The sequence below is a fragment of the Podarcis bocagei genome (assembly GCF_964188305.1).
Source record: "Podarcis bocagei genome assembly, chromosome: 11".
In the NCBI taxonomy this organism is placed as follows: domain Eukaryota; kingdom Metazoa; phylum Chordata; class Lepidosauria; order Squamata; family Lacertidae; genus Podarcis; species Podarcis bocagei.
In genome coordinates, this window is record NC_138136.1 from 7,153,840 (window position 1) to 7,180,871 (window position 27,032).

The 27,032-nt window shown below is 43.5% G+C and overlaps 1 protein-coding gene across 1 annotated transcript; it reads left to right on the forward strand.

Moving 5' to 3' along the window:
• Positions 1 to 2: 2 nt before the first annotated feature.
• RMI1 (RecQ mediated genome instability 1) lies at positions 3 to 4,005 on the forward strand (the record flags this gene model as incomplete). Its single annotated transcript, XM_081213708.1, is given in 3 exon segments — positions 3 to 32; positions 34 to 158; positions 1,615 to 4,005. Coding segments are annotated over 3 exon segments (1,899 nt in total). The 3' UTR covers positions 3,359 to 4,005.
• Positions 4,006 to 27,032: the final 23,027 nt, after the last annotated feature.

Here is a 27,032-nt window from a genome sequence, read left to right on the forward strand (position 1 = left end):
AAATGGCGCCGGCGCAAGCTCCGTCTCGTCCTCCCGGCGGGGCGGACGTCTCGCGAGCCTGGGAAGTTCGCTTTGGCGCTTAAAACAAAAGCGGGGGAGGGCGGAGGGCTCCCGAGGACCCGCGTGTGGCGGCAGGACGCGAGTCGAGCGCTTCTCACGTACGTCGCGGGATGGCGAGGGAAAGGGGCAGCCTTGGGTTTCTCGTCTCCCGTTGCTCTCGGGTCCCGCGGAGTCCGGGGAGCGGGAGGAGAGAGGGCGCTGCATTGAGAGGATGACCCACCCCATGGGCTAAGCTTTCTTAATAATAATAATAATAATAATTAAATAGCTGAGCTTAGGAAACAAAAAGAGTTGCGCTGTCATCAAATGTTCGCTTGCTGGAAGTAGTGCAGTCTTAATCCGTTTATGGAAATGTTGGCTGTGGGGAATCCGTATCGCAGTCTGCAAAGGCCACGGAGGTTTGAGAACCTCCCCTGTAATAATATTTAGCCCATTCTCGCAAATTTGTTAATAAAAAGGAACTAAAGGGGGAAAACAACCACCGCCTTTCCTTAGCTTGCCTTCCAGATGATTTGTGGAACAACAGCCTGCAAAAAGCAACTCCATCAGCCTTTAATTCTCTGAGGGGAACTTTCACCTCATGTGCTTAATTTCTGCAATCCAGACTGCTGTGGAGGGCAAAAAAGAGTTTAAAAAAAAGTTAGAAAACCTCTACTTTCTAATACAATGCTAGGAAGGATTTTCAAATCAACAAAATGTGTCCATCGTTTCAACAATTTTTATGTCCCCACCCCAATTTTCTATTGCTTTGGTTCCTTTAAAATTTTTGTTGTGTGCGTTTTCATTCCATGGTTCAGTTATTTGCATAAGATTTGCACATGTGCACACGGTGGCCTGGTCATTCACACATCATTCATCCAGCTGTGGTTTTAGTTAAGTGACTGCATCTACTTCAAAGTAAATGCTTTGTGGATTGATTTCTCTAATTCTTCACAGTCTTGCTGATAGGGCCGAACCCCTTAATTCAGTTGGGGTTACATTGGAATATATTTAGGATAGAACTATACATATTCAGATGGTTTCATAAACCCTGCTCTTCTTTCTGTCTTTTGCTTCTTGGTTTTCTATCCCTTGCTTCTTCATTCCTTCTCTGTTCTGCAGTGCTGGATTATGACAGTGGCCAACCAACTATCTCTGTTGTCTAGAATTAGCATTGGGTGTTGGAGAAGTATAGTTCTGCACTAAAGGAGTAAATTCTGAGGAAAGTATGCATAGGGTTGGGCTGTTAGACACGTCCTAAAATCCTGGCAATAAATTGTGAGAAAGAGATGGTCTTTGGGTACCATAACTGTGTTTTCTTCTAGTCCAGTAAATGTAGTAATCATATGATAGTTTTTTTGGGGGGGGGATACTTTTAGCTGCTTGTTGCTGACCTACGAACAACTTACTTTCGCTAAATGAACAGGTAGAGCTGGCAAATTACTTGGCTAGCTTACCAGATAGGTTGCGATTGGTTAAATTTTGCTGCATGAGTTTCCACAGGCAATAGGTTGTTTAATCAGACATTTAGTAAAAACTTAGTTAAGTCAGCAAACCTATTTTGTTTCATTGCAGGGCATTAACAGTTTTCCTTTCACCTCAAAAGAAAATGGCTGCATCAGGTCTGGCAGCAAGAGTGGAAACTTGGCTTTCATCTACATGGCATGTGAAGGTTCCTGCACCGTGGCTAGAAGCATGTATTGATTGGATTCAACAAGAAAATGGCAGTGGCAGTTTGGCTCAGGCTTCTATTAACAAGCAAGTTTTTGAGCAGTGGCTTCTTACAGATCTCAGAGATCTCGAATACCCAGTTCTGCCTGACTGCATTTCAAACAATCCAAAGGGAGAATTGAACAGCTTTTATTCCATACAGATTGATTCACTTGTTGATGTGAGTCAGCCTGCCTATTCCCAACTGCAAAAGATAAGAAAGAAAAATACTGTAAATGAGGAAATAACTGCTAATACACAGGGAACATTGAGGCCCTGGGAAGCAAAGCCTACTCGAATGCTGATGCTGCAATTGACAGATGGCATACATGACATTCAAGGCATGGAATACCAGCCTATTCCTGTTCTCCATAGCAATCTTCCTCCAGGGACAAAGGTTATGATACAGGGGAAAATTGCATATCGCTTAGGTGTTCTTTTGCTTAAACCAGAAAATGTAAGATTGTTGGGGGGTGAAGTGGATAGCCTTGTAGAGGAAAACTCTGAGGAAAGAGTTCTTGCTAGGCTTATTAGAGAAGAAGACAGGAATCCTAATGCTGAGAAATCAAATGCTGCTGAATGTGACATTTCACTACCTGTTGATGACGTGGGCCCTTCTGATGAAGAGCTTCTGGCAAGTCTTGGGGAAAATGAAGAATTAATGATAAATGAGGCCCCCTTTGAAAGTAGATTTTGCACTAGAAGTACCAGATTAAATTCCACCACATCTCTGCTTCCCACTACTGAAAGCGGCTTGCAGCAAGACCCTGCAGCATTCATTGCAGAAAATGAAGAACAAAGTGTTCCAGTTCTGGGAAACATGGAAGGAGATTTCTATGAGTTTCCATTGGAGGATGATTTACTTTTAGAAGAAGAGGTCATGCAGGAACAGATACAGGTTCTGAATAGAAGCCCTAGCATAAATAGTGCTGGGGAATCTGGTGAAACAATGTGTGATATACATGAAGAAAGCACAGGAGATTTTTTAATGAAACATAATGCCCAGAGAACCAAAAACATGGAAGGCCGTTTTGGAAATATGATGGTACAAGAGAAAAACAATGAAAAGCCGTCCAATAATTCTAACAGTAGGCTAACAGATATTAATGTAGAACTTCAACAATATCCTCAACCTGAACAGACTTGCAGAATACAAAATAAGTGCCACAAAGTTGATTTAAATGCCCTTCCCTTCACATATTTATCAGTTTTATTAAGTAACAAGCCCAAGGCTATTACAACTCTGAAAATTAGAGCATTTATAGTAACTCTTACCAGAAATCTAACAAGCAGTGGTGGCTTTTCAAGTTTATCAGCAAAAATATCTGATGGTACAGCTTATTTAGAAGTTGATTTTGCTGATGAGATTCTAACAAGCTTGATCGGGTTTTCAGCACCTGAAATGAAACAACTAAAGAAAGATCCTGTCCTAGGCCCCAGAATTAAGGAAGGTTTACAGAATTGCCAACGAGCACTAATAGACCTCTGTTGTTTGATGACCATCAAATTTAACCCTTCTCAGACAAAAGCAACAGTAATAGTTTTGCAAGACATTAATGCAAATGATTTCAATAATTTAAAAGAGCGCCTAAATACATGCTGCATTTAAGTAAAACTCTTGTTTGCGATCCCATAAAGTTGTTAAATCACAAATCATATTTAGTTATTAGGTGAAATGGCGTTTTGTGGGCGCTTGAATTCAGAAAAAATCAGTGGGATAGTAGGAAAATACTTGAGTACTGCAGCATGTTTTCATTGGTACTTGTCTATTTTAACAAAGGTTTGTGCTTTTTTTTTCAAAAATACTTTCTCATGCTATCAGGAAAAAACAAGAGTTATAGCCAGTGATAACAGTGTGAAGCAATATTCAGCTATGCCCTCACCCCAAATCTGCCCTGGAGGGTCCTTCAACATTCTGGAGTGGATTTAGGTGGTGGGGGCTGCAAGAGGGACGGGGAATCACTCAAAATTGCTTACCTCCTATTCTATTGATGAGAGCCTGACTATCGGCTAAGCGACACTGTTGGACATAACTGAAGGTTTTGGAAATACTGTAAATGAAAATCCAGTATTACCGGAGCGCATTTCTAAGACTATAAGCTTTCTGAAAATAAATTGATGCTTAAACTGTTGTGGTGGGCAAGTCAGAATTGTTCAATTTGCAATGTGTTTTTCTGCTATTAAGGTATTTGTGCATCATGTCATTTCTATCTTACTCATTTTGAAAAACCTGAAATAAAACTATTTGTAAGCCTAGTGGACCAATGTCTTGAGCTGAAACACAAAAGACAACCAAGCTAGCCTGGAACAGAGGACTAGGCTCCTGTGCCTTTAATTTCAGTAGGTATTATTTGCACAACAATCTGCACCTATAGAAATTCCCTTTTCTACACAACTATTTGAGGTGTAAGAACCCTATTTTCTTCTGCCTGGTTCCCCTAGGACAGGCATGTTCAAAGTCCACTTTGGGGGCCTAATCTGGCTCTCTGGTCAATTTAATATGGCCCCTGTGGCAGTTTATTTCCTGGGGTAAAATCCTAAAAAAAAAAACCTCAACAACTTCAATCCTAAAAAAAAATCAATAACTTTGAACTTTGGTCGGCCCTCACGGCCCTTCACTTCATCAAATCTGGCCCTCTCTGAAAAAAGTTTGGACACTACTGCCCTAGGAGTAGAGAAAGCAGAAGGAACTAGCAGGATAAACCATGACTACCTGATCTCCCTCTTTGCTAAGGTTGTTAAAATCTTCATGGTAACAGTGTTAGGACTTATGTGCCTTTAGCAGATCTTATTTATAAACACTGATTAGTCAAACAGCTCAAATAATATCTAGAATCATAAAATAGCTGATAGTTGAGTTTATTTAATCATCCATTGTGAGTCAACCCAGTTGGATCCAAAACATTTTGGGCAATTATTTTTTGTGCAATAATTGCAGGTTGTGATCATTTGTTTTCAGGAGATCCAGGCATCTCTCAGGATGGCATTTCTGATGCAGATATTTTGCATATCCCCCATCATTCAGGTTTATCATACCTTTAGTGATACAATATGTAAGTTCTTCACACTGAGTGCTTGCATTATTTTGTAAGCTTGTCAAAGTCATAATTAATTGGGTTGGTTGATCCTAATACTTTTGGAATACTGCTTTTCAGCTGGCGCACTGGGAGCAACAAATGAGTCACCCTGACCTAAAGTGGGTTGTAGTGGTGGCATCTTCACCATTTTCAATATTTCATTTAGAAAAAAAGAAAAGATGTCCAGAAGCAACTTTTACCTTTCTTATACCTTTTAATACAGTAGTTTTATAGAAGGGAATTTCTGCAGACACCCTCTGTATGATAACCAATACCTGCCCCAAATCCTGCTCCTACACAACTGATTCCACTATAGGAGCCCTGTCTTACACCTGCTCAACTAAGAGAAAGATAAGAAAATGGTCACATTTGAGTAAAAAAATTAGATTGCAGATTGTAGTTCAAGATACGTTCTAGGTCTGAACCTTTACTGAGTTATTCTAAGCTAACAGGAAAGTCAGCTGAGAGGCCATTGTATTCTGCCGACCTCATGCTCCACAGCCCAAGAGAAAGGCCCCAGGCATCCCCAGTGCTGTAGCAAAAAAACTGTTCTTGCTAATCTGCCTTGTAAAGAAAAAAAGAGCGGGCATGCTGAGGAATGCTGAATAGATTGGTGGAGGATTTGAATCACAAATGGCCTTAATAAACAAAAAGAAAATACTATGAGCATGTGCACTTAACTCATCATTTTCTTTGCTCACTTCCTACCTTGGGTCAGTAACCAACCAACCTCGCATGGCTGTTTTTTACCTCCAAACCAGCTTGGCTCTGCAACTGTGGGTGCCCAGGGCCGTGGGTGGCATGCAGTGTGCATGGTTCTGGCACTGAAATGTGCGAGTGCCCAGTCCCTTCATGGGGAATTTTGTCAGTGCTCGGGGCCCCAGGGAATTGGTACATATACCCTAAAAAAATAAAAAAAATGAATCTCCAAAAGGCAGATTGGCCTTTGGGTGCAGCCACTTCCTACACAAAATCTCTTCTCCAAAAAGGAAGGGAGATTGACTGAAATGGGGAGGGGACCTTTTGACTTTTGGAACTGCTCCGCAGAACAATATATGAAACCTGCATTCCTGACTTCAGGAAAATCTGTTTCTTTAAAATTTCCAAGAGCCCTCCCACCACTTTCCCAAAGCCCACCCAGCTTTGGGAAGGAGGGAAGAGGGCTCCAGCATCCTGTAAGAGCCTTGGAACCTCCTTCCCAAAGTCAGGGAAGCTTCTGCCCAGCGTAAGGAAGTATAAAACCCACATGCATGATAATAGGACATCATGATGCTCCCCCCCAATTGCTGTAGCCTCTGGCCCTAACTGTTCGTGTGTGTGTGTGTGTTATAAGAATTTTTAGGTCTTGTATATAATAAATGTTCATAAATGTACCAAGCAAACACATATATAAATATATAAACCACATGTCCAAAACCCACTGGAAAAGTCCTAAAGCCATTCTGACTCTTTCAGTCACCTCAAATATTTCTAGTTACAGATAGGTAGCCGTTCCCATTCCCACCACCCTTCTGAGTAATACCCCTCCCCACCCTCTCACTATATAGAAGGATCTGGCAACTTCTGTTTCAGTGTATCTGAAGAAGTGTGCATGCACACGAAAGCTCATACCAAGAACTTAGTTGGTCTTTAAGGTGCTACTGGAAGGAATTTTTTTATCTCAAATATTTCTCTACAAGGTTGAAGGAAATGCAGAAACCTCCGCATTGTCTCTGTCCTCACAAATCCTGCCTTAAGGGCGCATTTAAGGTGTGAATAGGGTGAGCCTGTGACCTGGCTCAGGAATTAAGTATTATCATTACAAAAGAATGTCCAGGCTCCCCAGGTAATCCAGTCAAGTGATCACTAACAGGTAACCTGGCAGGCAAGGTAAAAACGCATTCAGATTTCTGTTGTAAACTGCTTTTTCTGTGATGTATGTATGATGTTTCTGGGGGTGGTCTTGGACTCAAGGGCGGGCAATTTAAAATGTATATAAGGGCGGGCACACCTTTGTTCTGGGTCCTCCTCCTTCTCTCTCCTGTGTGTGGGGGAGCACCCTGTTGCAACAGTTAATAAAGATCAAGCTTACTAGCTGCTTTGCTTCTCAATATTCTCTGGTTGGTCTCTGTTATTTTTTCCTACCAATAGAGAACCTACAAAAGGACCCTATATGGGCTCTTGGATACCCCATAAGGGAAAAGGAGCAGTTTTTAAAAACCTATATATATCAGTGCCCACCACTGAATGTGGCCCTCAGACTGAAAAGGGTTCCCAACCTTGCCATAAGAGAAGCAATGAAAACACAGAAACTTGGAAGAATTGTAAATTTGAATGACTGACAGGGAGACCCTCAGGAAAATACTCAAAGCTAGAGACAAGATGTTATCAGCCACATCGATCGTCTTAACACAAACCTATCGGGATTCAAGGCTACTTTCCAACTAATACCACAGTTCTTACTGGGTAATTCTAGAGTTGCCATATTTTGAAAATGGCCTTACTGGACAGACCTACCCTTGACGTGAAGGCTGCAGCCAGGCGGAGGTTTTTTCCCTCTTGTTGCCCAACTCCTTTCCTGCACCTGCTCCAGCTTCGTGGTTTGCAACAGGGCTCCTGCTTGCCAGTGCTGGGGGTTGACTCTGGGCCACTGAGCAGACTCCGCTATGGAGCCACCTCTCTCTCTCAGGCCTTTGGCCTCCAAGTGGCCATTGGCAAGGTTGTGCCTGGGATCAGGCCCAGGCAGGGAGGCTCATCTCTCCGCGGCCTCTCTGGTCCTGCTTGACCCTTCCCCAGTGGTGTAGCGTTGGTTGTCAGCACCCGGGGCAAGGCAAGTAATTTGCGCCCCCTAACCCCTAACCTGCCGCCGCTGCCAGCTTCTTCTTGCTGCTGCCTGGTCTGGTCTGGTGTGGTTCTCTCCCGCGCTCAGCGCTGCGCTGGGCAGCAGCTGCACTGTCCCTCCCCCAGATAGTCCCTCGCTCTCTCTCCGCACCGCACGCCTGGCACCCCCCCCCCTCCACAGTGGGCGGTGACCCGGTGGCTCGGATCGGATTCGCACAGCCAGCACTGCAGTGAGAGAGAGTGAGTGAGCCAGGTAGGGGCAGAGAGCTGAGAGTGCGAGCGCGCCCCCCCAGATGTTGCGCCCGGTGCGGCTGGCCCCCCTGCACCCCCCCACGCTACGCCACTGCCCTTCCCCGGTGGCAGCAGAGTGCCCCAGCAGAGTGCTCAAGCCACATCGGATGGGAAAACCCAGGAAGGACCAGAGAGGCCATGAAGCCGCCGCAACCTGAGCCACCATATAGCCAGACTTCCCCAGCTATTCCAGCAATTTCCACCCGGACACTTTCTGCCAGCCAAATCCTGGCAGTGTCTGGGAAATTTCGGACATATGGCAACCACAGGTAATTAATGTGCTGGGGATGTGCTAATTTATTATGGCAGAGTAACTACTTGCCCAGGGACGCGGGTGGCGTGGCGCTGTGGTGTAAACTGCTAAGCCTAGGGCTTGCCGATCAGAAGGTCAGCAGTTCGAATCCCCGCGACGGGGTGAGCTCCCGTTGCTCTGTCCCTGCTCCTGCCAACCTAGCCGTTTGAAAGCATGTCAAAGTGCAAGTAGATAAATAGGTACCACTCTGGCGGAAAGGTAAACAGCATTTTACCGCTGCTCTAGTTCGCCAGAAGCGGCTTAGTCATGCTGGCCACGTGACCTGGAGAAACTGCGGACAAACACCGGCTCCCTCGGCCAGTAAAGTGAGATGAGTGTGACAACCCCAGAGTTGTCCGCGACTGGACCTAACGGTCAGGGGTCCCTTTACCTTTAGCTACTTGCCCTAGACCCTCACATTGCAGTAGGGATATGAAATATCCAACAAGTGTTTGGAGTCCTAATAGCATCTGCTACTTGCAACATTGTTTTCAATGTACTTTTAAAAATAGGTCAATGGGATACCTTTGGTTTTAGATTCAATCTTATCACAATGGCATGGACAGAATGTTATTTGTTCAACTTCTCAGATATCAAAAGCAATGATACAACCAGTTCTGTGATGACGGATTTATCATGTGGAATCTGGAGACATGCCCAACCCATGTGGTACCAAAATCCTGCGGCTGGCAGCGGCTGGCGGCTAGTATCAGTTCTGCTGTAGAGGTACATTTAAAGCAGGCATTGGCAAATTATACAATAACTTCCATTTTCTGAATATGGAAGCATCTGTCTGATAAGGGAGCTATAGCTAGGAAAAGGTGATTATATTTGACACTGAATTTTCCCATGCTGCTTTTAAAACAATGTATTCCTCATTTTAAAGCATCTTCGCCCGCTGTGCAGTTATAATTTAAGAGTGTTATGTACTGTCACTTCTCCATTTGTAAACACCCAAGACCTGCTGAGTAATTACTGAATAACCTTCTAATGAAATGCAGTAGAGGGTTCTAATTAAATTGTAAAGTTGCTTAACAACTATACCACTTAAAATGAGATTTTCCCAAGCATGAGTCTTAATGAGTTCTCGGAATACATTACAAACATGTATAAATGCCAAGGTTAACACAGAATATTGCCTCCTGGGTGTGTGAGAAAAGGTTTTGTAAACAAAATAAGTATAATACACAAAAATTAGAGTGATATTGTTGGAGAGAGAAATGGGAATTTCTGTAGTACACGTCAGAAAAGCCTACATTTGTGACTTAACATGTAGAGACTAGTTACTATCACAGCTCTAGAAATAATAATTGGTTTTTAAAAGTGAAATGTACACCAAATTCCATATTCATAATTAGCAACTCAAAATAAAAAAATTCCTTCCAGTAGCACCTTAAAGACCAACTAAGTAAGGTGCTACTGGAAGGAATTTTTTTATTTTGACTATGGCAGACCAACACGGCTACCTATCTGTAATAGCAACTCAAAGTTAGTAATAAACCAATTACTAACAAACACACATGTTAATATTAACCAATTTGTTACTTAATATTTCCACTAGTTTGGGGAATACTTCCCATGTGACTTTTTTTTTATACTGACAGGAGTCATGTTTGTTTTGCATAATTCACTCATGTCAGGAAATCTCCCAATGAAACCGTTTTGTTTGGAAATCTAAACTTGTCCAGCTCTGATTTCTCCTTCTGAAAGGAAATTGTATTTTCTTTGTTTTGTTTCAATCCAATCTTTGATCGGCCCATCCTTTGTTTTCACTTTAAAGTAATCCCAGTTAAAGGAACTGTGCAAAAAAAAACCCCAAAACAGTAAGGGAACCCTACTCTGGCATCCTGCAAAGGAAGGTGAAGCCTCAAGGAGGAGTCACCAAAGAGGATTCTGGACAAATTCTTGTACACCATAAAAATTTAAGGACACCAACCTTCATTAAGACTGACGCTCTAGATCAGGGTCCTCAAACTTTTTAAATGGGGCCGGTTCACTGTCCCTCAGACACTGTTGGGGGCCAGACTATAGTTTGAAAAAAATATGAACGAATTCCTATTTTTAGTGCACAAAAACAGGAAAAACAACACAATATTTAAAATGAAGAATGATTTTAATCAACATAAACTTATAAAATTAAAAATAAAATTTATTTGTTTTTTAAATTTCGACTGCGTCAGACCAACACGGCTACCTATTTGAATCATAAACTTATAAGTATTCCAATGGACCTGCTTTTGGCTAATGAGATCATCAATATCCGGTTCCTTATTTGTCACTGCTAGTCGTAGCAAGTGATGCAAGCGTCCACCAGTTAGTCTGGATCTGGTTGGAGATTCCAGATGTTTCATTTGGGAAAAAGTCTGTTCACAGACATAGGTGTTGCCAAAGATGGTTGTAATTTTGAGTGCATGGTTTCTGAGATTAAGATATGTCTCAGAGGGGGGAGATGCATAGAAATTAGTGAGGCAGTTTGATTTGAATGCATCTCATTGGGGGTTGTTGGGAATAAATGTGGAAGGTGAAAACCACAGACCTTGAGCTCCTGGGAGAAAAAATGTGGGATGGAAATTCAGTAACTGCTCAGTCCCACTTCTGGGGTGGGGGGATTCGGATGAACCCATACCCATTTTTTATTTTATTTTACTTAGATTTTTATTGAATTTTATAAAGAAAGAGAAACAAAGAACAACACATAACACTGTAAACACATTTATACACATTTTCCAAAATGCAAACTAAAAAAAAGACAAAAGACAAAAGAAAAGAAAAGAAATACTTTTCATAACCAATAATATTACCAAATTCATGCTTCAAACCTTATAATATATAAATCCTAGTTAAAATGTTATAAAAGACTTCCGCGCATTCATTTTTTATTTTATTTTCAAAGCCTGCCTCTGCCTGGGCTCCTCTTGGATGGCAGGCAGACGTTTACTCGCGGGCAACCCGATGCCAAGGGGGATTCCTCACAAGCAAGCGCTCCTTGGATCCTCGCGAGCAAGCGCACCTTGGATCGCAGCCAGTGGCGTAACGTGGGTTGTCAGCACCCGGGGCAAGGCAAGTAATTTGCGCCCCTGTTATGTACTGAGTTGAATAGGATCCAAACTGCAGCAGTCTGATTGGTCCTAGAACAATAGGATTCAGAATGCAGCAGTCTGATTGGTCCAAGAACAATGCAGCAGTATGATTGGTTGGCAGGAACCACCCAATCATGCTCCAGATATAAGTGAATCCACAACCTGATTGGCTTACAGTAGAATTCCAGAATTAACCAATCATGTGCAGCCCATTGTGTAAATAATGTATATAAAGCAGATACTTTGAGGGGACTTTTATTCATTCCTCCTCACCACTATGAGCTGAATAAAGAGCATGAAATCACTTTGTGACTCTGAGTATATTTCAGCCCCCTAACCCGTGGACGTGCGCCCCCTAACCCTAACCCCCAGATGTTGCGCCCGGTGCGGCCGGCCCCCCCTGCACCCCCACGCTACGCCACTGATCGCAGCCCAGCCCCCAAGCACTTTTCCCAGGACAAAAACTCGCTAGGATGATGGCGGCCATCTTTTTCCTCAAACGCGATCCCCAGTGACCCCAAGGGGGGCTTCCTCATGAGTAAGCACCAGAGCCCTGCATTCCCTGTGAGCAACCTTCTTCCCCCTTTCCCTGCCCTTCGTGGGCACACCATCAGTGTGGAGGCCACCACAGGCGCAGGTAACGGAGGGCGAGCCTGGCTGGAGGAGGAGGTGACTGGGGCCGCCGAACGGGGCTGCAAGGACAACAGCGGCCGAGGCTGGATCGGGCAGCACACCGCGGCGGAGCGCATGGTGCAAGCAAGCAGCATGGTGGCTGGGGATCAAGGGAGGCGGACAAATCCTGACCCACCACTTACCCTCCTGCCTGCTCTGCTTAAAGACACAGTGGTGCAAGCTCTCCAAAGCATGTGGAGTCTCTTCCTCAATGGCTTCGCGGCGGGTTCTGCAATGGCTGAGCAGGCCGGATTTAGGACCCTGGTGGGCCGGATCCGGCCTGCGGCCCTTAGTTTGAAGACCCCTGCTCTAGATTCCTGGTCAGCCACAAGTTTTATTGCAGCCCAATCCTCTCCAAAGTTCAGGGAAGGGCTGTAGGTCAATTGTAGAGCATTTGATTTGCATGCAAGAGGTCCCTCCAGGTGTGGATGGAAATATTACATACAAAACAGGATAAAGAAACAAACCGTTTTGTATGACTGGGTAAGGTATAGTATGAGACTGATATTTTCTAATTTTTATGGTTTACCACACATTGTAATTGGAGTGCTATTTTGTATCATGCAGCTTTTCGGACTGATGAAGCGTGTAGCGAAACCTGTAATATATCCGGAGAACAGGTCTCCTTTTTCCCACTTGCGTTATTCTCACCAGGGTGGTGGCTTTGATTCTCCTTCCTGTGATTGATCCATGCATAAGGCTTTGTGTTTCCATCTCAAGACCCATTGAAGAACATCTCATCCAGTTCAATCTTTGAAAGACAGCTTTGAAAAGCTTTTTCATATTCTCCAGCGTGCTACCCTTGCCATTGTGGCGGCACGGGGTTGCCGTTCTGTGATTGGACTTATGCTACTTGTTGAACGGTTCATTTATCCAGTCTGTATAACGTTTACTGCACATGCAACTTGTTAAGATAGAGTTGTACATTTATCCACTCCATGTTTACAGTATCTCTCTTTTTTTTATTAAAAAATATTTATTACTTTTCCAACAGTTTAAACACAACAAAGAAAAAACAAAAAAGACAATACAATACAAAGACACTACATAACACTAATACATTAAACTAACAAAACAAAAAAAACCGTTTAAAACACATCAAACAATTTCAATATCTTATCTTTCATTCACTTATTTCAACGACCTCCTCACACCTCCCTTTTTGTATTCCACTTCTGTTAATTGTTTTGAAGGGAGAGGGAAGGGTTGCTTTCTATATTTTGTACCTTTGCTTTCTATATTTTGTACCTTGTACCTAAGAAGGATCTTCATATGTACCTAAGAAGGATCTTCATATTCTCTGTAAGTTAATTTCTGAGCTAGAAATAACTTCACCTGCAAAAGGGGCCCTCGAAGGAATGCAAGATAAGACAGAGGCTAGAAATAGCCAGACCTGCAGAATAGCCTCGCTTTCTTACCTTAGGAATGCAAGATAAAAAAAGACACAGACGGGAGGAGACGGGAGGAGACGGGATGCAGGACGCTTGTATAGGGAACAATAAGGAGGGCTGTTTAGAAGGCTAAAAATAAGTTGAAAACTTTCCAGTTGATTGGGAAAGTTTCTGGAGGGCGTGGGGAGGAGGGAGAGAGCCCACTTAAGGTATAAGAAAGTCTGCAGAGGGGTATTTTCTGGGCAGTCAGTCTTCCAGAAATTATTCTGCTGGCTGTCTCCTGTGCACAGAGAATAAAACTGCTTTCCTCCAAAGAAGGATCTTTCCTGGTGTTTTCTTTTACTCTCTCTCTGGATCTGAGGACGCGGGCCAACGATTCCCTGGCATGGACTAGGCTCAGCCTACAGTTTCAGCAATTCCTTTCCATCTTCCTCTGTTTTCTATCCTATAATTATCTTGACACATTCTAACCTTATTTTTTCCTTTAATACTCTATTAATCTATTTATACTTAGTTCCTTATAACATTTCTACTAAAGCCATATAACTTCATTCCAACATTTTTCTAACATTCATTAATTTTACAGTATTTCTGTAAATAGTCTTTAAACTTTTTCCAGTCTTCTTCCATCGACTCTTCTCCCTGGTCTCGGATTCTGCCAGTCATTTCCACCAGTTCCATATAGTCCATCGACTTCATCTGCCATTCTTCCCGGGTGGTAAATTTTGTGTCTTCCAATACTTTGCAATAAGTATTCTTGCTGCTGTTGTTGCATACATAAAAAAAGTTCTATCCTTCTTTGGCACCATTTGGCCGACCATGCCCAGGAGAAAGGCCTCTGGTTTCTTCAGGAAGGTATATTTGAATACCTTTTTCATTTCATTATAAATCATCTCCCAGAATGTCTTAATCCTTGGGCATGTCCACCAAAGGTGAAAGAATGTACCTTCAGTCTCATTACATTTCCTATGTTTACAGTATCTCCAGGCTTTGTCTTGCACATGGCACCTTAGTATGTTTGTTGTTTGAATGGTTACAAGTCTATTTCTATTCTAGCTATTATTCTAGTAAATTTGGTTTTATACTTATAAACCAGTTTGTGGAGGTGTTGTTTTGTTGTATTATTATTACTGTCACCACATTTGATACTTTGTGTATATATTTTGTGGATGGAAATATTCCCTATCTGAAACGCTGTAGAGCCACTGTCAATCAGTTTCAACAATACTTAGCTGGGTGCACCACTGAGCTGATGACATAAGGCAACATCCGATGTTCCTATATTAGGTACACACAAACCCACTGCAATCCGTAGGCTTGGGCAGACCTAACTGCATAGGATCGGGCTGTTAGTGGGCCACTTTGAACACGGAGTGAAGATGAAAAGATCAAGTTCTGAATCTCAGCCCTCATCTCTTGTAGCTGCAGGCATAATTCCCTCCATGGGCCTCCCCCCCCCCTTTAGACTGGGAATTAGGGAGCCAAACGCGGCTGAGCTATATTCCATCAAGTCCTATGTCTGTGCCCTTTGCCCCTCCCCATTTGAAGAACTGGCAATCTTTGCTTTCTGCTGTTTCATAGAATCATAGAATTGGAAGGGACCCTGAGGATTGTCTAGTAGTTCATGGGTAGGCAAACTAAGGCCTGGGGGCCGGATCTGGCCCAATCGCCTTCTCAATCCGGCCTGCGGTCGGTCCAGGAATCAGCATGTTTTTACATGAGTAGAATATGTCCTTTTATTTAAAATGCATTTCTGGGTTATTTGTGGGGCCTGCCTGGTGTCTTTACATGAGTAGATGTATGCTTTTATTTATTTGTGGGGGCATAGGAATTCATTCACTCCCCCCCCAATATAGTCCAGCCCCCCACAAGGTCTGAGGGACAGTGGATCGGCCCCTGCTGAAAAAGTTTGCTGACCCCTGGACTCTAGTTCAACCCTCTGCAAATGCAGCAATATGCAACTGTCCCACATGAGGATCAAACTTGCACCCTTGGCATTATCAGCACCATGCTCTAACCAACCGCGCTACTCAGGCTCCATATGCAAGTGATGGTGGATACCTGTCCACACTGCTTGTCATAAGATCTCTTACAGTGGGCAAGTCCCACTAAGCGAGAGGGGGCTTTCTCCCTCATTGGTGTGCTTCAGGTTGCAGCTGGCTCCACTAATGTCGTCCCCCCCCCCGCTCCCTGCTGCTTTCACTTAGAGACATTGCTCTGTGTGTTCAAATGCTCAAGGGCAGATAGATGCATGTAGCAGAAATGTCAAACTGTAATCCGACGTGGGTAGTCACTACGCTCTTGTAATAGAGGAAATGTTATTTTCTGCTCCTGAAGATGTGGATTTATTAGACCTTTTATCAAACAATTTGGTCTGACAATGCATTACCAGGAATTAGTGAGATTGGTTAGGACCCTAATTATGTTTTTTCCCCCCTAAAAAAATGTTCTTGGTCTGCTCTGAAAATTTTTAAAGTGGGCCTCTATTATAGTGGCAAAATTGTATAAAAGAGCACTGCCCTCGTAAAATGAGGGTCACAGGTGGAGTGTGGCAGGGCTAATAGGAAGGGTAAATAGAAAAATCCAGTACTTGTGCGCCCTACTTAAATGACATGGTTGGGTAAATGGATTTCTCTACTTCCTAGGAGTGTGCTTCTACATTAGTCTAGCAGCAATTAGAGAAAAGAGGTTGCTCTGCAAATTGGCTCTGCGAACCCTGGGAGCTCATCTTTTTATTGTGCAAAACATAAAAATTGCTCCTAATCAATCCACTTCAACTTTGAGTCTAAAAATTATTTATTATCCCTTTCATCCTAGGGTACTTTGACAATGTTTCCCTTAAATTAACTAAGGGGGGGGGGGAGAGACATTTGTATCAATAAGTAGATTATGGCTGTGCAGCATAAATCTTACAGGGGCAGGAGTAAAGAGATCTGCATTATTTCTTGAGAGTTCTTAACAAATTGATTAATGCTTTTTGAGTAATTAGTCCACATTTCAAGTGTAACCGTACTTAATTAATTGAGGCGGGGTGCAGTCCTCGATGCACACAATGCTAAAATGATTCAAGTTATTTTGAAAAAAAGGACGCGCAGTGTGATGAACTTTCTTTCGCTAACAAATGGTTAATTTGGGATTTGTTAACATTTCTTTCATTTGAGGAACTTCTCTAGACAATAACATTTACTATGAATGTGAGTTAACAAATACTGCAGCGGCAACCCAGAATGCATATTCATATACTGTATGTGCTGAAGTTTCTGCATGCTGATGCCACATATGCTATAGGAGTTGGGGGTTGCAGTTGGACGAGCACTTAGACCTAGAAGCAGGGATGGGGAGAAGTCAAATTGGTTTGCTTTTAAAGGCAAAACTGCATAATTTACACTTTCCAGTGCGAACTGACGCACAGCCAACCTTCAAAACCAAAACTTCTTTGAATTTTGCAATGCAGCTATCTAGCCAGTGACATGTACAAAAATGCATGCGGTAGGGTAGGGTGTGCATAAAAATGAATATATTTGTGAAAGCAGCATAAAAATGTATATTTGGGGAAATTGCAAAAATGTGAATATTAGGCAAAACTGTATACAAAAATGTGTATAGGAGAAATTTGAATTTCTAAAACACTCATGAATTTTTTAAAAATCCCAAACTGATGTGGAAAATGTGGAGAACTGGACTTTAAGTTCAGGAAAATGAGAAACAGAGAGAATTTAAAATCGGCAGATTCACCCATTCCTTCCTGGAAGGTAGCCTCACTGAACACAGTGGAGCCTTTCCCCTTCAGTAAACATGCATCAGATTTCTCTGTGGGAACACCTTAGTGTTCTCTTTGTTGTAAACCACCTCTTTTAAAACTCTGTACAAGTCAAACGCCTGCTTTATTTTACTGGGAATATTTGATCTGCTTCAGTTATTGGAACACGCTCAACGTGGAGCTGCCTTTGGAAAATGTTTCCAAACTTCAGTTCCTCCAAGATGCAGTAGCCAGGTTGCTGACGAGAGGGAAAAGAGAAATTCCTTGTCACAGCAGCTCCACAGCTAGCAGACCATTTCTGGGCACATTTCCAACTGTGGGTCATGACCAACAAAACCCTATATGGCTTGGGTCCAGGCTTTCTGAAGGACCATATCTTACCAGATGATCCTTACCAGATGACAAGACCTTTCTCTTGGTCCTGCCACTGCCACTGCCAGAGGCACATTTGGTGAGCACATGAGAGGGAGCTTTCTTGGTGGCTACTCTCAGATTGTGGAATTCACGTCCATGGGAGGCCACCTCTCTGCTTTCCTTTTTGTCAGGTGTGCATGCAGGAGCCAGGCCCTGTGACCAATAGGACTTTGCAGGACTGGGGCCTTCCTAAGTTTGTTCTGAAGAGGCAAGGTGCGACCTCACAGGTGAGGCTGATTGGTAACTCACAGCACCTGGGGGCAAGAGCTGGGAAGGGATATAAGGTCAGCATTTCCCTTCAGCTCTTTGCCACAGCAACACGTTCCCTGCCTTGCTGTGTTTGACTTCGTGACTCCTTGCTTCCTGACCCTCGGACCCTCGGCTTCATGACTCCTGGCTCTTGGACTCTTGGCTTTCTGACTCCTGGCTTCTGGACTCCCGTTCCTGCTCCCACCCCGCCATCTTGCCCCCGGTCCTGACATCCCCCGCCAGGACTTTGATCACCCGTGAACTGGACCGTGACACTTATTGGCAACAAAAAAACAACAAAAACAAAGAAACAACATGAAACAATGGGATGAGGAATAATCAGTAAATATGGGATAGTGTTGTGTGGACAGATCTGATAAAATCCTGTGTTCCCGGGGAAAAAATAAAGTTGAAAGAATTTGCAATTCTAAACACATTTACAAAAAAGTCAATCTCATCTGGTGTGGTCTTTTCCTAAGTGTGTATAAGATTGCAGAATCAGCCTCCCTATATATTAAAATAGTTAGCTAGGTCACTGAGACTTTGGGTGGTATTCAGCAGTTAATCATACTCAAAGCAAGATACACTGAAATCAATGGATGCACATTATATGTCTATTGATAGCCGTGGGTCTTCTCTGATTTGGTTGGATAACAACCTTTGCACTGAAGAGCTCAGTTTTTAAATTGGCCTTGAGTCATCCTTTTATCATGTTTTTATATATTGTACTGTCCTTGAAATTGAAGAACGGCAAATATTTCCTTCAATAATAGCAAAATATCTGAGAATAGAGGGATTTTTTTTGTATTCGTGATGTATAGTCAAGGGACGCAGGTGGTCATTAAAGTTTCTTTAGTTTTCAAGGACTTATAAAAAGGCAGAAAATCAGAAAACTATTACTTTAAAGACCCAAGCAAAGTCAGGGTGGGCTGCTCCGCTCCAGAAAATGTAGTTATGAGCAGCCAATGACATTTATGCGTCGTGTTCTATATTGATTAACAACATTTTTCTGATGTTCTGAGACATCACCCACGCACAGTAAAAAAATAGGAGTGATTCTGGGACCTTTTCATGCGAACCATGTACTCTACCGCTGAGCCTTTTAAAAAGATTGTAGTACATCCTGCGTAATGGTCACGCATCCCATTACAAAAACGGGATAAAGTTTTCTAGTACTCTTTCCATCTCATCTTGATCTCCTTTAGTTTTTTATTCAAAAGGCACGGAAGTTCCAAACCTAAATATACTTCTTCCTCAGCTGATGGCAATAAGCGGAAACAGGAAAAGTGGTTGTCTGAAGAGATTTCAAACTAATAATCCGTTTATGCACATATGTGATTTGTGTGTGTGTGTGTGTGTGTGTGTGTGTTTAACAACACATCTAGTGGCAATGGAAGTACCATCTGCTTTGAACATCCTGGGACCCCAAACCACAATAACCACACACAGATGGTGTTTTCTTTGACATTTTTGTAGCAGTAGCTCTTTCAGCCCCCAAGGTTGAAAGCTGTTCTTTTGTTTTAGTGTGCATTTTATCTTAGCACTAGCTTGCCTCTTCATCCGGTGGAGTCTGGCAAAACCAAAGCCTACTGCGTGGGCTTTCCACCCTTAGACACCATATCTCTTCTTTGGATGACAGCCAGTATTTGGATGATAGAGATTAACAGCGGCTTGCATCACCTTGAAGTCTAGCAGATTGGTTATGACATAAGCTTTCATGGACTAGAGATTACTCTGATTAACGTAGAGATTAATGTCGGACTGTTGCTGTGTGTTAAACAGAAGATCCTTCTTCACGCAACGGAATGGATTAGGGCTGCTTCCCCAAGAGTCATTTTATCTGGCACTGACATCACTTATTCACTCGGTTGCAACAGACAATCCAGATGACATCATTGCCAAATAGTTGCATTTCAGCATTTCCTTTTTTCAGGCCTGGTTTGTGATGATGGAGGCATCTGATGAAGTAGCCGTGTAGGAAAGCATCTGCTTACATGCAGAAAGCACCACGTTCCATCCTTGGCATCTCTAGGTAGGGCTTTGAACGTCCCCTGCCTGAGACCCTGGAAAGCCAAGTCAGTGTAGATCAGCTGCATGGAGTCTTTGGCCCTTGGGTGTAATTAAGCCCACCAGGTTGCCCCATTTGGCCTGCAAGGCTGTTTTGGCCAAGCCACACCAAATTGCCCTACAGGCATGACTGGATGAGAAGGGGTTTTATAGGCACTGTCCGTCAGCAGCATCTGCAAAGCCCCAACCATCAGCCAATTGTCATGGCTTTCACAGTCCTGTGCACAGATGCCCTAACAATCAGCTGATCACCATGGCTTGCATAGCACTGCACATGGAATCCCTCGCAATCAAAGCAGCCTGTTTTGGATATCAACCTATTAGAATGATATATAAAGAACAGAGTCTTTTCCAATGGTTACTGCAAGATCAGCACAACTGAAGGGACCTTTGATCACTGCACATGTATCCAACTAGACCCTGGAAGAGTCTGCCAGCTGATCTATATGAATTGGGCAGTTTACACTATTTGGCTGTGGTCTACTGTTCTAACTATATGGAGTTGCTTCTCTTGCCTGACACGCCTGTTGCACAATCAAAGAATACTTTTGTTCACTTTGGCTTTTTCAAGGCAACTCATGACCAACAATGCAACCCATTTTATGGAAGTAGAATTCCAGTAATTCCAGGCATCATACAATTTTTGTTCTATTAACACTAGTCCTCACTACCCTCAAGTAAACAGTGAAGCAAAGAAAGCCATATAACTGAGACAGAATTGCTCTTTCAAGCTCTAGGTCACCACCACAAATAACTACTGGATATAGCCTGGCTCACAGGAAGACAAACAAAATTCCCATTCCAACGAATCCTTAGGCAAGGATCTCATTACAAAGTGGCCTAACCTGGAATATGTTGCCTCTTCAGATTATCATGTGGGATGAGCGTTCCTATAGCTGGTGCAATTCAGAGCAGGAACAACCATATTAGAGAGAGAGAGAGAGAGAGAGAGAGAGAGAGAGAGAGAGAGAGATGGGAAAAGGGAGAAAAAACAAGGAAGAAAAATCACAGCAGACTCAAATACTGTACAAGGAAAAAACACTTAAATCCACATGGAATACTTTGCAGAAACTGACATCTCCAAAGTTCATCAGCTGAACTTTATCAGAACTATCTTGTAAGACAGAATAGTTTCTACTCAAATCTTCATCCACTCAGGCTGAATTGTTCAGAAACTTTTTAGATGTAGAGCTGAGTGACCAAATACGTGAACAAGCAAATATTTCAGCTGTGCTGATTTATTTAGTTATTCCTTTAAACAAAACAAAAAAGGGGGGAGGTATGGATAGTTTAGTCACCAAGAAGTACTGGATTTTGTACCTGGGTGGAATCAGGAGTTTTCTGTGGCTATTCTGTTATTTGAAAGAGATAATAACATTTTCGTCTAGCCCCCTGACTAGTATGTCTTAATCTTCAATGACAATAGGTATTCATGCACATATGAGATCGATATGGGGTTAAATAGCAGACTTACACAGAAATACTTTTAAGAGAGTTAAATGAAAACAACAAAAACGAATGCAAAATGCAAATACTAGGTCTTGGTTGAAGAACACATTCTGAAAAGAGTAGGTACAATAAATGAAATGTTTATGCCCATGATAGCAGAGTATTTACCTATATAAGAGAGTGCTGTTTGTATAATCAAAATGAGATGTACTTCTCACTTGAAAGAAAACTGTTTCCATGGAAACCATGTAACAAAAAAGAATGAATTGTGTATGGATGAATCACGACATTACCTGCAAGACGAAGAATGAAGTGAGTCCCCACCCCCATGGACTGGCTTTAAAATTGTAGGAAATATGTTAATTAGGCTTTTCTTAATGGCATTTTAAAAAAACCCCTGTGCTAAACCAAAGGGCATCTGTAGGATGGTAAACTGGTGATCTGTTCCATAGAAAAGCCTTGTTCATACTGAGAGTGAAGATCTGAGATGTATCTCTGTAGAGCAGGAATAATCCTCCCTTTCAACCCCTACTTCACTATGATCTTTCCCAGGGTAGATTCTCAGAATCAATTTGTTAGTCATTATTGCCTGGTACATTTATAACACACAATTCTCCTAAAAGGCAAAAGAGGTGTTTTTAAGGTAAAGGTAAAGGTACCCCTGCCCGTACGGGCCAGTCATGACCGACTCTGGGGTTGCGTGCTCATCTCGCTTAAGAGGCTGGGGGCCAGCGCTGTCCGAGGACACTTCCGGGTCACGTGGCCAGCGTGACGAAGCTGTTCTGGCGAGCCGGCACCAGCGCAGCACACGGAAACGCCGTTTACCTTCCCGCTAGAAAGCGGTACCTATTTATATCTACTTGCACTTAAGGGTTCTTTCGAACTGCTAGGTGGGCAGGAGCTGGGACCGAACGACGGGAGCTCACCCCACCGCGGGGATTCGAACCACTGACCATACGATCGGCAAGTCCTAGGCACTGAGGTTTTACCCACAGCGCCACCCTTAGCTATTGCATAAATTAATTTTATTTTTTTTAAAAAATGTGTGTGTACGTACGATTAAATATTTGTTATATTGGTCCATCAGTAGTTGCAGGGTATGGTCTGAGGGCTAAACCAAACAATACTTGGTATTAATATAATCCATTATCACAGATCAATAAAAGTTGGTGCCAAGGGTATATATCGCAACAATAAAAATTTAGATAGGTCATATAGAAGCCAAAAGGCTTCTATACTTTAGTATACTTTACTATACTAAAGTATAGCATACTTTACTATACACATCTGAAATTGTATTGAGGATTGAAACAATTTAGCTTCATTTTCTGCAAGTTAAAGTCATCACTCTTCCTAATAAAGGAAGAATTGTTACATTAATAGTGTGATTGGCAACCCAGCTGGGTTCTTAAAGGCCCCAACCCCTATTTTCATCAGAAAAACAGCATGCAGGGAGGTTTAACCTTTCCTCCCCAGATGCAACCCTAATGGAAATAAGTTCTCCCTGTGTTGCAGTTAGCCTTCAGGATTGATGGGGGACTCCCATACTGAGTGTATATGGGAATCTTTTTACTAAGGCTTGTTGCTTTCCCATCCCACAGTTTTCATTGGATCATGTCTGGATTAGAAGAGTTAAATCTCCTCTCCCCATGCTCTGCAGTCCAGATGATAACTGGGGCTTCTGCACTATATTTTTGTAATGTCTGGTTTGATCCTGAGTCACTTGTGAAGCAGGTTTGGGTCGGGTCACTGCTTGGATGACAGACCACCTAGAACTCTGTGTACATTGTTTCAGTTCCATAAGGGAAGAAAGGTGAAAAAAGTTAAATCCAAAAGTATTCATTTTTAATTAACTGGCTCTCTGTCTGCAAAATTCGTAACTACATTAAACAAACAACAAAAATGCTCTACGTAAAGGAAGAACTGGAGCAAACAAGATAGGCCTCTTGGGCTTACTAAATCTTGTCTTTGAAAGCTTTCCAGAACCTCTGTCCTATTCTGTCTTCCTCACCTTGGTTACTGGTGCAAGGTGACACACCTTGATGGCTGGGAGTGCCTCTTTCCAGCTCTGGCTGGTTCACCAGCTATGTTCCATTTTGGACAGAGATGACTTGGCCATGCTCTGGTGTCATGAACTGGCAGGACTTCAGGGGGGAGGAAAAAAAGGAAGAGGATCCTGCCAAGGGGTGCAGATGGGAGTGGGTCACACGGGAGCAAGTTGCGGATGGGGAAGGAGAGGTTGGTGTAGGTAGTACCTCACAAAGTGACAGACGATGAGGAGGCGCAGGGGCTAGTGCACACGAAGCAGAACAGTGGGACCCATTGCCAGAGCCAGAGAGGCCCCCATCTCCATGAACACAATGGGTCCTAAGACGTAGGGCACTCCAGGAAGCAGAGGCAGGCCAGGGCCTGTGGCCCAGTTCACTAGCTGGCCAGGTGGGGAAGGAGGCATGTGATTCCTCAGCTGAGGCAAGCTGAGAGCAGGTGAGGGTCACAGGACTCATCAAGCCCAGGTGCTGCCATCAGCAGGCAGAGTATCAGAAGGCAGCAGAGCTGAGGTGCTGTGTCTGCTCAACTGCCCATGTTGAGGGACCTTGCCTGGGATTCTCCTTGGACTTTCACAGGTTTCTACTTCAAGATTGACTCCGGACTGTATCCTGAAGTCCTATCTTGGTTTACTTGGACTGACCCCGGACTGCGTTTTTCCTGATCTTTGGACTTGGCTTGTGTGGATTGGCTTCTGGACTCAGAATTTCGTTTTGCCACACTGTCTGCCAGGTAGGCCAGGGGATCAGAACATCTGGTGACATCTAGATTGGATTTTGCAATGTCCTTTAGGTGAGGATGCCCTTGAAGACAACTCAGAAACTTCAACTGGTCCAAAATGTAGCAGCCAGATTACTGGGGTTGCCTCATATATCCCCTGTTTTAAAACAGCTGAATTGGCTGCTAGTTCGTTTCTGAGGCTTGTTCAATGTGCTTACACTAGTGTTGAAAGCTCTAAATGACTAAGACCCAAAATATCTGAGAGATCTCCTCCTTCCATTTGTTGGGAGCTGCCCAGAGTGGCTGGTGCAAACTAGTCAAATGGGTGGCATTTAAATAATAAAATTACTACTACTACTACTGTTAGTTAAGATCAGCAGAATAGGCCTTCCTGGTAGTTCCACTACTCTCATAATTTTTTTTTGAGGGGGGTAGTGGCTCAGGAAAGGGCATTCTTTGTGGCAGCCTCTAAACTGTGAAATTCCCTCCTCACAGTGTGGCTACTTTAACATACTGCTTGTGGCTTACACTAGTCTCTGACACCTCAGATGTGTGTTTTCCCACTCCATTCCTGTGGCTAATTTAACTGTTTACTATATGTTTAAATTGTTGGGACTTGCCTTGGGACCTGCCGGTGAAGGGCGTGGGTAATGAATTTACCACAGCTGTGCCAAATATACAAGTTTAGGGGGGCGGGGAATTCTTGGAAGGGCAGAGACGTTGCCTACCCTTATGACATCAGCATGGCGCTTCTATCAGAGATACAGTTGTATTTGCCGGTGGAAAATGTGAACAGTTTTCAATCTTTGCCGTTTTTTAAAGTGTAAAAACAGCAGAGACCTGTCCGTAAGGGTGAAAGGGGCACTGCCCCACCAGCCCGAGTTTGTCCTCAGCCAGCCCCTGCCAGTCTGCACTGCCTGTTCACTTCTTCCTTCTCCTAAGCCTCAGTGTTGCCCTTATACAACCGGCAGGGAGGAGGATGGCGACACAACGAGTAGAATTGGTTGGCTCTTGCTCCACCTCATATTGGTCTCCCTGGCACTGACCACCACCGCATAAAAGCCACAAGGTTGCTTTTTTTAAGGGTTGAAGCTGATAATGGTTCTTTTGCAAGTTGCACAAAAAGCTGCAATATTTTGGATTTTGGGATTTATACTTGTAGAAAAAGGCTACTAGCCAAATGAAATGGAACTCTGGGACAGTATCCAAAGATCCCTTGTTTATTGATGAAATAAATGGGAATCACATTTCTAAGAAGAGGTCTTTCTTAACCCGTTGCCCAATCTCCTTTGGGGCATCTGCTCTACGGATAGCACTGCCTTCCAAATCACTGAAAGCCAGTTCTGGACTGGATAGCGTTCCAGTGCCTGGCTATTTCCATTCTTGCTGCTGCCAAAAGGAACAAAATAATGTCCTTATAGATGAGCTGTGCAAAAAGATCTCATAATATTAGCTTCTGTCATCATTTCTTTTCATGCTCTCATCTTTCCAAGGGCTGCAGTCCTGAGCTTAGGTGTGCTCCCTTTCTCTCGACCAAACCTAAGTGCAGCATTGAAGCTGTTATTCGGGATCTAATACCCAGCCTCTTCATTTGGCGAGGTTGACTGTGGGAAAATGATTGCTTGTATATGAGAGCATGAGCAAAGTTCTTATTGTTGCAGGGTGATCTCATAGCTAGAAGCATCCTTGGAGCATGAACAGCGCGTGAACAGCTCGTGCTGTCCTATATGATTGGCTAACGTAGCATGGTCTGATCGCTCGCACGGTCTAGTACGAAGGTCCTTATCTGCTGGCTAGAACAAATTGCTTGGCTTGTATTTTGTATCTTTCCTTGGCTTGTATCTTTCTGATTTCACACAATAAAAGCTGTGCTGCATTAGCCCTAGGAGCAGCCATATTTCGGAACCCCTCATGGTGTGAGACTGATTTTTCCCTGGATGCCGAGCTGTAACTCGACAATTGGTGCCCCGTGTGAGGCCCAATATAGCAACTCGACAATTGGTGCCCCGTGTGACTGCCTTCGGACTTCACGTTGTTTTTCATTATTCAGCACTCACCAACACGTCGTTCATCCACGCAGTGGATCCCTGGTGAGTGCTCCCGTGTGACTGCCTGTTTTTCATTATTCAGCACTCACCAACACGTCGTTCATCCACGTAGTGGATCCCTGGTGAGTGCTCCCGTGTGATTTCTTTCGGACTTCATGCTGTTTTACAACGTTCAGCTCTCACCTCGCCCCGCAAGGGCTGCAGACGCGTCGTTCATCCACGTAGTGGATCCCTGGTGAGAGCTCCCGTGTGAATGTGATTCTGGACTACGTTACGGACTTATCAGCACTTATCTCCGCCCGGACAGGGCAAAAAGGCGCCTCCCTCATCCTCCTAAGGATCCCTCGGTAAGTGCTCCCTGCTTTTTTTGCAACTCTCGCAATCATGGGAAAATCTCTCTCTGCACCACAGAAAAATTTTTTTAAAGACCTTAAATTCCTTTTGGCCAGTAACAACCTTGCTGTTCGGAAAGCTGACCTTAAGTCCCTTATAAAAGCCCTGGACACTCACTGTCCGTGGTTCCCCCAGGACGGAACTTGGGGGTTAGATGATTGGAAAAAAATTGGACATTTCTTTCAAAATCATCCACAAATTGATGTCAAGGTTTTGCATGCCTGGAGTAACGTCTACAAAGCTATGTCGTGCTTAACTCCTTCAAACATTCTTCTGGCTGCTGCAACAGCTTCTTCGCCCGCCCTCCCGGTACCTGTTTTGCCTGCCTCAAACCTACCTCCTAAACCGCCGGACATTTTCCCTTCGGCTCCTCCTGTCGTCCCTCCCCTGCATTCTCCGCATTCTTCACTTCCTGCACCTCCCGTTACCACTCCTCTCCAAGAAGAGACTCTTTGTACTGCTGCTCCGTTGCTGCCTTTTGATTCTGATACTCCAAATCTCTTTCCTGTGATTG